This window comes from Genypterus blacodes, unplaced genomic scaffold, assembly GCF_046128005.1.
Source record: "Genypterus blacodes isolate CSIRO-AG114 ecotype Tasmania unplaced genomic scaffold, CSIRO-AGI_Gbla_v1 ptg000628l_1, whole genome shotgun sequence".
Lineage (NCBI taxonomy): Eukaryota > Metazoa > Chordata > Actinopteri > Ophidiiformes > Ophidiidae > Genypterus > Genypterus blacodes.
Genome location: NW_027467344.1, coordinates 57,501 through 70,000, shown reverse-complemented (window position 1 = coordinate 70,000; position 12,500 = coordinate 57,501). Strand labels below are relative to the sequence as shown.

Here is a 12,500-nt window from a genome sequence, read left to right as displayed (position 1 = left end):
CTTTCATGCCAAGCGCCTCGACGGGGCAGCAGGCCGGGGTATCGAGTTTGGGCGGGGGCAAGAGGTCACAACCTCTGCTGGAGAATAAGAGCTACTGTTGAGTCCAGCTGAAGGGCCGACAAATACCTCAATCAAGCTGAACTTATTATGAGAGATACAAATAGAAAAAGATCATTTACACCAAAATATAAAAACAATTCAGCCCAAATCTGAATTTGCACTATAATGCAACATGAGAGAGAACAGCGTAACCACAGGATATTGCTGGCGGACACTAACAATCCCCCAACCCCCAGGCCTTTCGGGTACCCGTTTGCAGTTCCTGTAAAAGGTGAAAGATAAAGGAGACGAGTGCGTCAGGTCCTGGACAGGAACATGGAGACCAGCTGGAGTTCTTCTGCCAAATGTCTGAGGAGCAGGAAGGCTTTTCAACCGCACACTAGGAACTGCTGTGTTGTGGTTTTCATGGAAACTTGACCCTCGACCCTCCGGTCCCAGACTCGGCCATCAGACAGGCTCTTGGGGGGGGGACCTGGACCTGAGGAACACAGATGTGACCATGTGGTTCACTCAATACAGCTCAGCGTTCAGGACCATCGCCCCTCCAAGCTGGTCACCAAGCTCAGAGATCTGGGCTTCAGACACTCTGTGTGTCTGGATCCTGAACTTTCTGACGGACCCCAAGCTGTGCAGATGGGCTCCACGGCGTCCTCCCCTCAGGGCAGCGTGCTCGGCCCTCCTCCGGCCACCCAGAGATCCAACACCATCATTGAGTCGGCTGACGACACGACCATGTGGCATTACAGCTCACCACATCACCACGGCAACACACGGCCACTGAATGTAAAGTTAGAAACACCAGGACGATAACAATGTGATGATGTGATGTCATCACACCTCTGTCTTATCAACACTGAAACAAGCGGCCCTAAAGGAAGCTGAGACTCCGCCCCTTTTATGTGAGCGCTCACAGACTCATTTTACCTGTGATAGTTCACACACACACACACACAAACCTCCCCTCAAGTGTGTCATCACTTTCTCTCATCAAACCTTCAATGATGCAGGATTTTTGAATCCAGTGTGTGTGTGTGTGTGTGTGTGTGTGTGTGTGTGCGATGGGATATGACTGTCATCAAACATTTAAAGTGTCACTGAGAGGCAGCTGGGGCCTCAGGGCTGACATACCTGAGTGTGTGTGTGTGTGTGTGTGTGTGTGTGTGTGTGTTCCATGTAGCAGTGTTTGTTTACTGTGATGGGGAAATAAACAGGAGAGGAGGAAGTGTGAAGATGTGAAGGAAGAGAGTGCGTGTGTGTGTGCTTGTGTGTGTGTATGTGTATGTGTGTGTGTGTGTGTGTGTGTGTGTATGTGTGTGTGTGTGTGTGTGTATGTGTGTGTGTCTGTTGTGTGTGTGTCTCAGACAGACAGAGAGAGAGAGACAGGAGGAGCCACCTGTTAGATAAACACAAAAACATTGTTTGGGTAGCAGAGGTCTCTGTCCTCAGGCTACGATTAGAGATGACTGGTTGTCTGTCAGTCTCTGTCCACCCAGTCATCTGTCTGTCTGTTTGTCTGTCTACCCGTCTGTCCACCGGCCTGTCTGTCTGACTGTCCACCCGTCTGTCTGTCTGTCTGTCTGTCTGTCTGTCTGTCTGTCTGGGCCTGGAGCGATTTATCATGTACAGTAGGAAGGAAGCTGCCATGTTGAGTTATCTGTGCCCCCCCCACACACACACACACACAACATTCTTCAAACGCCCCCTTCAGCCCCGCCCACCTTCAAACACCCCATCTGCCCGCAACACAAACCTCCTCAAACATCATGACATCATTATATTCATTACATCACATTTTTTGATTTGTTGATCACCCACCTAAGATCACCATGGTAACAACTTACACTGTGTTAACAACGTAGCAACCACCTGTAAGAAAATGCATGTGTGTGTGTGTGTGTGCATGAAATGTCTGAGTCAGTCAGATTTAGTATGTGAATGAATGCCTACCTCACACACACACACACACACACACACACAAGCACACACACCATTCCTGGCAGCTCTGTAGTTCCTGCCTCAATGACCTTTGACCTCTATCCATCAACTGAGTTGCTGCCTGCCCTGCAGCATTGTGTGTGTGTGTGTGTGTGTGTGTGTGTGTGTGTGTGTGTGTGTGTGTGTGTGTGTGTGTGACATATTTCATACATTTCATTCCATCCTGTTTACATTCCGGAGTGCTTTAATCTGTTTGCTACAGATTTATGCTGATGTTTTTAAAGGTCAATATGAGAACCAATCTGACCAATCAGAGTCTTGGTTTACCTCTGACATCATATCCTGTCTGAAGGGCTGAATTAGTTTGTTGATAAGGTTTCAGAGTGCGATTGTTTACACAAACACTTGGCCACATGACAGGAAATCAAGTTGATTAGGTGTCTACCTACATATCCCGGCCCCGCCTCCCGGCCCCGCCTCCCGGCCCCTCAAAGATAGGTTGAGGGGATCCTGCAGTTACAGTGATTCTATTTTTTAGGATCGAGAGGCGGAGTGTCAGATTTCAGCTGGCTACATTTGTGGAGCATAAGTTACCGTGGCTACAGATTGCGGTCAGAAGTGAGGCAACTTGGCGACATGGAACCATCAGACTTGGTCCAAAGGTCTTTACAGACCAGAGCTCTGGAGGAAGGGCAACCAGGAACATCGACACACACACCCTCATGTAGAAGCAGAAGAAGAGGAAAGAAGTTCAGAGAGAGATTCACTCTCCACCAACGTCCAGGTGTGCAGCAGGAAGTGGAAACACAAAAATACAGCAGAAAGCTACCAGTTACTGTCCCTGACAACAAGAGAGTAGCTTAGCTACAGCTTAACTACTTTCAATTATGAGAAGCCTGAAAAGCTGCAGTTTCAAAGTAGCTTCAGCTACACTGCTATAGATGGAAAGAATGGTGTAGTTTGATTTAACCACATGAAACACACACACACACACACACACACACAGACCAGATTTGAACCCTGTGTGCTGCTAACAGCTGAGCCACCGTATCGCTACAACATGAACCCAAAACTTCTACAATGCAGATAATGAAGAGGAGTGTGTCTGTGTGTGTGTCTGTGTGTTTGGAAGTTCAAGCTGAGAGCTGTAATTATACTGTCTAGCCCAGAACCACCTGTCCTGTGTGTGCGTGTGCGTGTGCGTGTGTGTGCACGTGTATGTGTGTGTGTGTGTGTGTGTGTGTGTGTGTGGCATATGTGAGTGTTAAAAAGAAAATGTGTTTTATTGTGTTTGTCAATCCAGTCACACACACACACACACACACACACACACACACACACACACACACACACACACACACATTCCTCACTGTGAAAGCGTCTGAAGTGTTGCCGCGACGCCCAATGGACAAACAAGACATGGGATCAGAATGTAAACTAAAGTCCAGACGTCCTGCATGTCCGACGCAGTGAGACGGGTCTTCATGGTCTCCTGTCCGACGCAGTGAGACGGGTCTTCATGGTCTCCTGTCCGACGCAGTGAGACGGGTCTTCATGGTCTCTGGAGTCTCAGGGGGGTCACACTGGTCCAAGGCCCCGGTGCAGTGAGGGCAAGAATCTAAACTTGAGTCCCTCTTGTACACAGAGCAGAATACAGAGCGGCTGGTTGATTGATGTCCATGGGGAGTAATGAGTTTTAAATGAAGTGATCACTAATGACTGATCAATACATTTATGGATGAAAGCTGTCAGACAGGACGGAGCAGCAGCTCAAAGCAAAGTGACACAAACAGATGAGGAGCCCCTCTGCTGCTCCTCTGGTTAGCGGCTCACTCATGTTGCACTGTAGTGCAGCATGATCTTTAAAATATCAGACTTTCTTTTTTTCTGCACTTTTCTGCATAACACAGTGATTGAGCGAGACGTGAACTCATCTCCGTGCGCCCAAACAGGAAGTAAGGCACTCACATGGGCCCTCCTGTTTACACGCGTGACACACACATGTTGGCCCTAAGAGGAGCACAACTTACAGAAACACAGCAGCAGTGAACGCCTCGTCTGAGCTCCCACTGGGACCACAGCACCTAAACGCCTCTTCTGATTGGACGGTGATCTGCTGCCCGCTCTGATGTAATCTGATTACTGACACACACTGATGGATGATCTGTCACACACATGTAAGAAACACATCACACACACACGTAACAAAGACATCACACACACACACACACGTAACAAAGACATCACACACACACACACTTAAAGTCCAGGGGTACTGCCTTAAAGTCGGGGTTGGGGTCAGGGGTCAGGGGTCAGGGTGAGGCAGGATGATGCTGGCTGCAGCAGAATCCATTGAGGAGAGAGGTCAGGGGAGTTTTCTTGGGGTTTGACCTTTGACCCCAGACCCTCAGACACCTGACCTAAGAGGTGTGAACAAGCCAAAATGGCGTCTCAGCACGGCTGCAGATGCTGACGTGTTTTTGAGGCTCACGCCACATGAATCATTGATCGTTTGATTGATTGGGTCGGCCTCATGGTGGCGCTGTAATAAAAACCTTCATTAATACAGCGCCGACTCGTGATTCTCCAAACAGCTCACAACACACACACACACACACACTTCTCAAGGATGGGCAGAGAAAATAAAATTCTGGGAAGAAGAGGAGGAGGAGGAGGAGGCGAGTGAGAGTGAGACAGAGAGAGAAACAGAAAGAGAGACAGAGAGAGAGACAGAGAGAGAGAGACAGAGTGAGACAGAGAGAGAGTGCGACAGAGAGAGAGTGAGACAGAGAGAGAGAGAGAGAGAGAGGGAGTGTGTGTGTGTGTGTGTGTGTTGCAACTTAATTGCCAGTTGGGTTCCTAAAGCCTGTCAGTCATTCCCATAGTTGACAGTAGGGGGCCACTGACACGACACAAAGCAACAGGAAGAGAAGCTGTTGCTTTGTCTGCCTGTGTGTGTGTGTGTGTGTGTGTGTGAGAGCAAAGTCACACTTTCACTACCTTTCCTGCACTTTTGTGTAGTTTCTGTGCAACTAGAATATGATGATGACATCAACGTGCTCTGAACCAATCAGGTTCCTGCATTCTCAGGTTTGTTGTCTCCATCATAAGATAAACGCAAACACGTCGTTCACTCAAGGTGCCAGAGGAGCAGCTCCACCTGCTGGACATCATTGAACACAGCAATTCAGACAGAAAGACAGACTCTCTCTCTCTCTCTCTCTCTCTCTCTGTTATTTAAGTGTTTACAGAAGAAACATCTCAGTTACTGACTGATAACATGCTAACGTGTTAATTAGCAGCTACATGGGGGCTTGTGTGTGTATGTGTGTGTGTGCTGATTGGGGGGCTGATATCAATATGCATGAGCACAGGAGTCACACGCATGCACGGGCACGCGCACACGCGTGCACACGCAGGCACGCACACACACACACACACACACACACCTCCAGACGTCTCGACCAACCCTACCTCTCTTTGAGCCTGACTCTGAGCCTGAGTCTGAGCCTGAGTCTGAGCCTGAGTCTGAGCCTGAGCCGCATCTTTTATTTTGCTAACTAACTAAAAACAAAAACATTGTGCATGTAAACTACACCAAGCTAGAAAGAAGCTAAACGTGCTGGACTATATCGGAACGTTCCATTGGGTTTTGTCAACATGCTGTTCCAAACTCACAGAAGAGGATGAAGAGGAGAGGAAACGGGAAGTGAAGGGGAGATTGGATGAAGACACATCAATCAAGAGGTCATGACCTCATGCTGTACCAGGGCACAGTCCTCTTGCTCTGTGCCCCGGTGGCCTCACAGGTGGACGTTTCAGGACCAGGAGGTTCTCGCCCCGTCCACTCCGCACACTCGCTCAGACCGGGTAGAAGTAACTCAAAGCGCTGTAACATTAACAGGCCGTGTGTCTCCATGGTCACACAGACATGATGTCTCTGTCTGATGTCCAGGTTGTCTCCATGGTTACCTGGACACGACGTCTCTGATGTCCAGGTTGTCTCCATGGTTACGTAGACATGACGTCTCTGATGTCCCGGTTGTCTCCATGGTTACGTGGACACGATGTCTCTGATGTCCCGGTTGTCTCCAGAATCACGGCGTGTTCGTCCCGTTTACTCACCAACATGGTTTCATCAAACACTGACTCACATCAAAGCAAACTAAAGGCCTCATCTGTCAGGCTTCAAGGGCTCAAGTTTTCATTTAAATATTTTCTAATTGAGGCCCCAGGAAGCCCCGCCCCCCCCATCATTTTCCCAGCAGCCCCTTGTGACTGACATCATATTATTACAGCAGAACAAAGAGCGCGTTAATGAAACATTGACGCAGGCTGAAAGCTTCACAGCGTCTTGGACCCGGCAGCTTCCGTGTCTTTGTGAAGAACCTGCAGAGTCTCAGCCGCCTGCATCACAGCCGTCAGCACTCCCACTATATGTCATTAAGGACAGGGTCAAAGGTCAAGGCGGGATTTAAGCCTGAGATCTACTGGTCAGTCAACAAATGGGGGACAAATAAAACCCACTGCTGACAGCTCTGAGGCCACACACACACACACACACACACACACACACGACTTGTCTCTACGTAGGCCGACCCTTCTCCTGTCTTCCTCCTGTACTTCTCCAGTCTTCGCCCTGTGCAGCCTGGATACAGATGGTTTTGGTTGGTGCCCCCCCTCCTCCCCCCTCTCTCCCTGGGTGAGGACTGCATGTGAGCGGTGGGGACACGGCAGGCGTGATTAGGCCATGTCCACCATGTCATTAGGACGCAGTGGAGACACATCGCGGCTAATTGCCTCAATGTGGCTGAAGTCTGTAACGGCTCACGAGTGATGAAGGGCACACACAAGGTCAATTGTCCTGCAGCTGAATGAGGCGAAACTGTGGAGCAGAGAGACGCTAATGAAGGAGGACAGGGTCATTATCCCAGGGTTCAGGGAGGACAGAAACCAGAGAGACATCTTCTGCCTCGCTGCACCGCCGGCCATCATATCATCACAACCTTCATCATTCCAACGTCCAACGTTCCAAAGAGCGACGCAAAACAACACAAGGACCAACGCACCAGCAGAACCAAGGCACCAGCAGGACCAACGTACCAGCAGAACCAAGGCACCAGCAGAACCAAGGAACCAGCAGGACCAAGGCACCAGGAGGACCAAGTCACCAGGAGGACCAAGTCACCAGGAGGACCAAGTCACCAGGAGGACCAAGGCATCAGCAGGACCAAGGCACCAGCAGAACCAAGGCACCAGCAGAACCAAGGCACCAGGAGGACCAAGGCACCAGGAGGACCAAGGTAAGAGAGCAAGAGATGATAAATGTTTTGTACTTGAGTCTCTTTTCTCCAAAGCTCTTTACATTGACTCAACTTCCCACACTGACGCAGGTTCAACCTGCACTTACAGGAGCAGTTAGGGGTTCAGTGCCTTGCTCAAGAACGCTTCCACAGGCTCTCCTGAAGGAGCCTCCAATCAAACCAGGAACCCTCTGATTCCTAGATGATCTCTAAACAGAAAGCACAGGAGAGGAAGTGAGCAGATGTGGAAGCAGGACGCTGCGTGTCCAGACACACGGGGGAAGAAGGAGGAGGACACGCAACGACACACAACAAGACAGAGGAGGAAGAAAAGAAAAGAGGAGGAGAAGGAGGAGGAAGAGGAAGAGGAGCGCTGTGTATTGTTCCACTTTGGCCTTTCCACTCCTGAACACCACCGGTGGCTCGTTCAACCGCTGAAGCTGCAGTCCAATCGCCTCGCCCGTCTGTCCCGTCACCCTGCACCACTGAGGTCAGAGGTCGCTGCGCCTCCCAATTAAGCAGCCGGTGAGCGCCCCCCTGAAACTCCCACATTCCTGTGCTCGGGCAGGAGGAAGGAGCTCAGAGCAGCAGGTGCCTCCGGGAGACCCACCAGATGTTTGATCTGGATCTGCTGGACCAACGGGACCTTCCAGGATTTTCCAGGTCCAGTTGTGACTCTGGCAAATCAAAAGAGCGTCGGCTCGCCGCGTCCGGCGCGAACTGCTCAGCCTTGTAATCAGATCACGTCTGCTGAAGGCTCCTGGACAAAGACGCGCAAATAGTGATTAAACGTGCAGCGCGGGGACGGGGATGTTTGATCGGCGAGGCCCCTCAGGGCCCCTAATTGCTCCTGACAGCTCCTTCCAACAGATTCTGTGACAAACTTTTCGATTCCACTCAGGGGGATTTTTGAACTTTGCTTGCTCCCGGGGCCCCGGCCCCATCCCGGCCCCGGCCCGGCTCTGTCAAACAATCCACATCAATGACCCAATTGACCAGTGGGCCCTTGTTGATGACCTCAATGAGCTCTATGTTGGCGTTCTTTGTGTCCCCGGGGCCAAATGCCGGCAGAATTTTCTGGTAATTAAACATTCAAAGAGCTCCTGGCTCTGAATACAAACACTGAAGTGGGCAGGGGGGCGTTTGGGGGTTCAGTAAGCATGGGGACATGTTTGGAGAGGAGCAGGGACAGAGGGACAGAGGGACAGAGGGACAGAGGGACTGAAGACTACGTCCACATTTTACAAATACAAAGATATTCAAGATCAGAACATTACAAAGCTTAATATAAAGGCAAGGAAGGGCGGAGTGAGGTAGAGGAGGAGGAATAATGAAGGTGAGGAGCGATGAAGAGGAGGAGGAGGGATGAAGAAGAGGCCTCTCTCAGCCGCTCTGTAGCCTCATTAGCTCATTACAAAAAGCACGGAGACTTTTTTGTTTCATTAAAAATCTCATTAATCCAGAATAAAAGGGCCCGGGGGGCCGCATGGGCCCCTGGTGTCTGAGGATGGAGTCTAATTACATCACTGCACCGCAGCCTGTGATTGGCTGAACAGTGAAAGAAGAGCTAAAGAGGAGTGAAGACATGACAGAGCAGAGCAGAGAGCAACAGATGGTGCTGATTCTGGATCTGAGGATCTGGATCAATAACTGATCCCGGTGCCTGTAGGTGTAAACGACCTGGAGGAGGACAGACGCTCGGGTCATCAGAGGACAAGAGGGAATAAAATAGTGCAGCGTGATGCTAATCATGGCCACCGAGCGCTCACATCATGTGTTTACAATAATCACAATATGAAATATGTGATCAATCGCCTATATGCTGGCAGCCAGCCAAAGTGAAAGTACACAAATCAAAATCAGCTCTAATCTGCTTTAATTTACTTTAATCTACACTACTCTGCTTTAATCTGCTGTGATTACATGATGTCATTCATAAACACTGAATTCTCATTTCCCCACAAAATAAAGCCCAAGATGTTGGTGAAGTCAAAGTTTCTCCATCGTGTCCAGAACAGAACAGAACTTAAGTGAGAACCTCTGAGTTCAGGAATGGACTTCACCAAAAATAAAGCTCAGAAGGACCTGAGGGTTCTGTTCAATCAATCATAGATTTATGATCAGAACATTTAGGTTTTCATCCAATCACAGCTCAGATCAGATGGACGAATGACCTTCTTGCGCCCTCTAGTGGCGTTATTTGCATTAACACACACACACACACACACACACACACACACAGTAGCAGGAATTCTATTGATTTGTTTGTTTGTTTGTTATTTTACTTGTTGTGATCAGTAATAATGTCACAGATTGTTCAGGAATGACAGATCAGAGGGGTGAAGGTCTCACCTGTGTGCAGCTCTACACACCTTCCTCCTCTTCTTCAGTGTGGGTGAGGATGATGAGGATATCCCACTTGGTTTTTCTTCCTTTTGCACAGTGTTTTTTTGCTTAATGTCTGTGTTTTTCTGTTTAAGCAAAAGTTTCTAAGTGTTCTTCTCCTCCAGGCGTTTCCTGCCCTCTAGAGGACAAAGAGGAAATGTTGCCGACCATATTTGTTTTTTTTCTGCTGGAATCAGATTTTTCCTCCAACGCTGCCGACGTGAGACAACATCCTCTCTGTCTGCTACTTCCTGTTCTACTGAGCTGTCAAGGCACTCAGCGTCTCCACTCGCACCGATCCACTACTGGACTACACTGAGGGGGCGTGTCTGCCGGGTGGGGGAGGGGCCTTCAGTCCTGGGAATCCTTGGGATTCTTCAGGATGAGACAAATTTCAGCTTTTCATTTTGTAAATAATAAAGCTCATCAGCCTGAACTCTTTTGTCACATTTTTATTCTTGTTATTTACACTTGAACTCGTTATATGAAACTCTATTTACAGGAGCTGAAGGGTGAAGACTGTACATCTAAGAGTTAAACTGATTTACAGGAAATATAAAATGAAACACTTAAATAAAATGTGGAAGAAAATAATTCATATTGTGATGGAGGAAAATAATCAATGTCAATATTTCATGAATAAAGTAAAGATGAATGTGATTAAAGTTTATTAAGCCGATCAGCTGATGCTTGTGATCAACACTCGAGAACTCCTAATATTGCACTTTTGTTATAAAAGGTCAGCAGCTGGTGGAGGTGTGAAAATGTATGATTTAATAATTTATTTTTTTACCCTAATTTGTTTTTATCCCAATCAGATTCCAATCAAAGCAAAGGTGACAACAGATTTTAGGATTTGATTCAAATCAGTGAGTTCATAGTCAGTCATTAATAAAAAGGGTTGATTGATAAGTCCTAAACCTTTCCCCACATGAGTGTTCCTGTAGAGACAGAAGACGATTGATAAGTAGTGAGCTTAACACAGCCGTTTTGCTTCATTATCACGCTGCACTGTGGCTCAGAACTTATCAGTCAGCCCAGGGTGTCTTCACACAAACGTTATTCACTGAAATGTCACTGATCAGGAGTTGAAGGTTGAAGATGAAAGGCTTTTCAATGATCATTAGTTTGATTAGTGTCTAATTTATCTGATCCTGTTTCATGTTTGAAGTTTTATTTTGGTAGTCACAGAAATCAGGAAGTAGGCTGGATTGTTTAGTGCTGATGGATTCATTGATCAATGGATACAAACTCTTCAACAATTCTAACCTCTGTTCATCGTTCATGATCCCACTGAGGGTAAACACGACGTTTCCCCTGGAGTGTCTCTGGAGTGTGGGACGCTGCTGTCCGTCGGCTGGGGCGCTGTCTGGAGAAAATACTGATCCCGGTGGATTCTGGGAGGTTTGACCTTTGACACCAGAGCATCTCACTGCTAATCATGGTGCTAACCAGCCATAGCATCAGGCTAACCTTCAGTGCTAACAGATCCGAGCAGAACGCGCTGCTTGCGTTAGCCGGCGTTAGCTCCTCAGAGCCGGGCTGGAGGTTCTGTCCCACTCCTTACTTCCGTCCTTCATCAGAGACGAAAACACCTGAAGAGGGAAAAGAAGCTTCAGGGTCTGAGACAGAAACAGGAAGTGTGAAAGGATGAGATCATCATAATCAGTGTGTGCAACCTTTAACCTCTGGAGCGAGCGGAGCTGAGTGAGAGAACCTGTCTCCATGGAAACAGGCCGAGCAACCGACGAACTGACCTGAGCCCAGCGTCGGCTCCTACTGAGCATGTGCGTGCTCGCCATGGAGCAGAACAGAGCGTGGGCCTGCAGGTCGTCTGGCAGGCGGCTGAGGAACTGGGCCATGTGGATGAAGTCCATCTGCAGCAGGACGTCCTCGTACAGCCGCAGGAGGCCAAGGCCCGTACGGAACAGACTCTCCTCCCCGTCACGACAGAACACGTCCCACACGCGACACGCCACGTCCAGGGGGAGGGACTTACTGAACAGAGTGAAGATCCTGTGCACACGCAAGAGACACCGCTTCATCTTCATCAACATCATCCTCATCCTCAGGCTCATCAAAGCTGCTACACGCCTCACAACTCACCAGTCAATCAGGTAGAGGTCAGGGGTCAAGCTGTTGGTCTGAAAGTGGGAGAAGAGACGAGGAAGATTCTCCTCGAAGAAAACCTCAAAGGCCGAAAAATACTTCAACATCTACAGGGGGACGGAGAGAGAGAGAGAGACAGGGAGTGAGACAGGGAGAGAGACAGGATGAGAGGGAGAGAGACAGAGAGAGAGACAGGGAGTGAGACAGGGAGAGAGACAGGATGAGAGGGAGAGAGACAGAGAGAGAGACAGGGAGTGAGACAGGGAGAGAGACAGGGAGAGAGACAGGGAGAGAGACGGGGAGAGAGGCAGGGAGAGAGGCAGGGAGAGAGGCAGGGAGAGAGACAGGGAGAGAGACAGGATGAGAGGGAGAGAGACAGAGAGAGAGACAGGGAGTGAGACAGGGAGAGAGACAGGGAGAGAGAATGGGAGAGAGACAGGGAGAGAGGCAGGGAGAGAGACAGGATGAGAGGGAGAGAGACAGAGAGAGAGACAGGGAGTGAGACAGGGAGAGAGACAGGATGAGAGGGAGAGAGACAGAGAGAGAGACAGGGAGTGAGACAGGGAGAGAGACAGGGAGAGAGACAGGGAGAGAGACGGGGAGAGAGGCAGGGAGAGGCAGGGAGAGAGACAGGGAGAGAGACAGGATGAGAGGGAGAGAGACAGAGAGAGAGACAGGGAGTGAGACAGGGAGAGAGACAGGATGAGA

At 49.2% G+C, this 12,500-nt stretch overlaps 1 protein-coding gene across 1 annotated transcript in view; it reads right to left on the bottom strand.

The window, feature by feature from the left end:
- Nucleotides 1-10,120: 10,120 nt before the first annotated feature.
- LOC142990637 (TBC1 domain family member 12-like) overlaps nucleotides 10,121-12,500 on the bottom strand; it is an 11,379-nt gene continuing 8,999 nt past the window's right edge. Inside the window, exons 11-13 of the mRNA XM_076140477.1 lie at nucleotides 11,790-11,899; nucleotides 11,441-11,699; nucleotides 10,121-11,278 (exon numbers count right to left, since the gene is read on the bottom strand). Of these exons, the coding sequence (XP_075996592.1) occupies nucleotides 11,207-11,278; nucleotides 11,441-11,699; nucleotides 11,790-11,899 (441 nt within the window). The 3' untranslated portion in view covers nucleotides 10,121-11,206. The remainder of the gene's footprint in view (nucleotides 11,279-11,440; nucleotides 11,700-11,789; nucleotides 11,900-12,500) is intronic.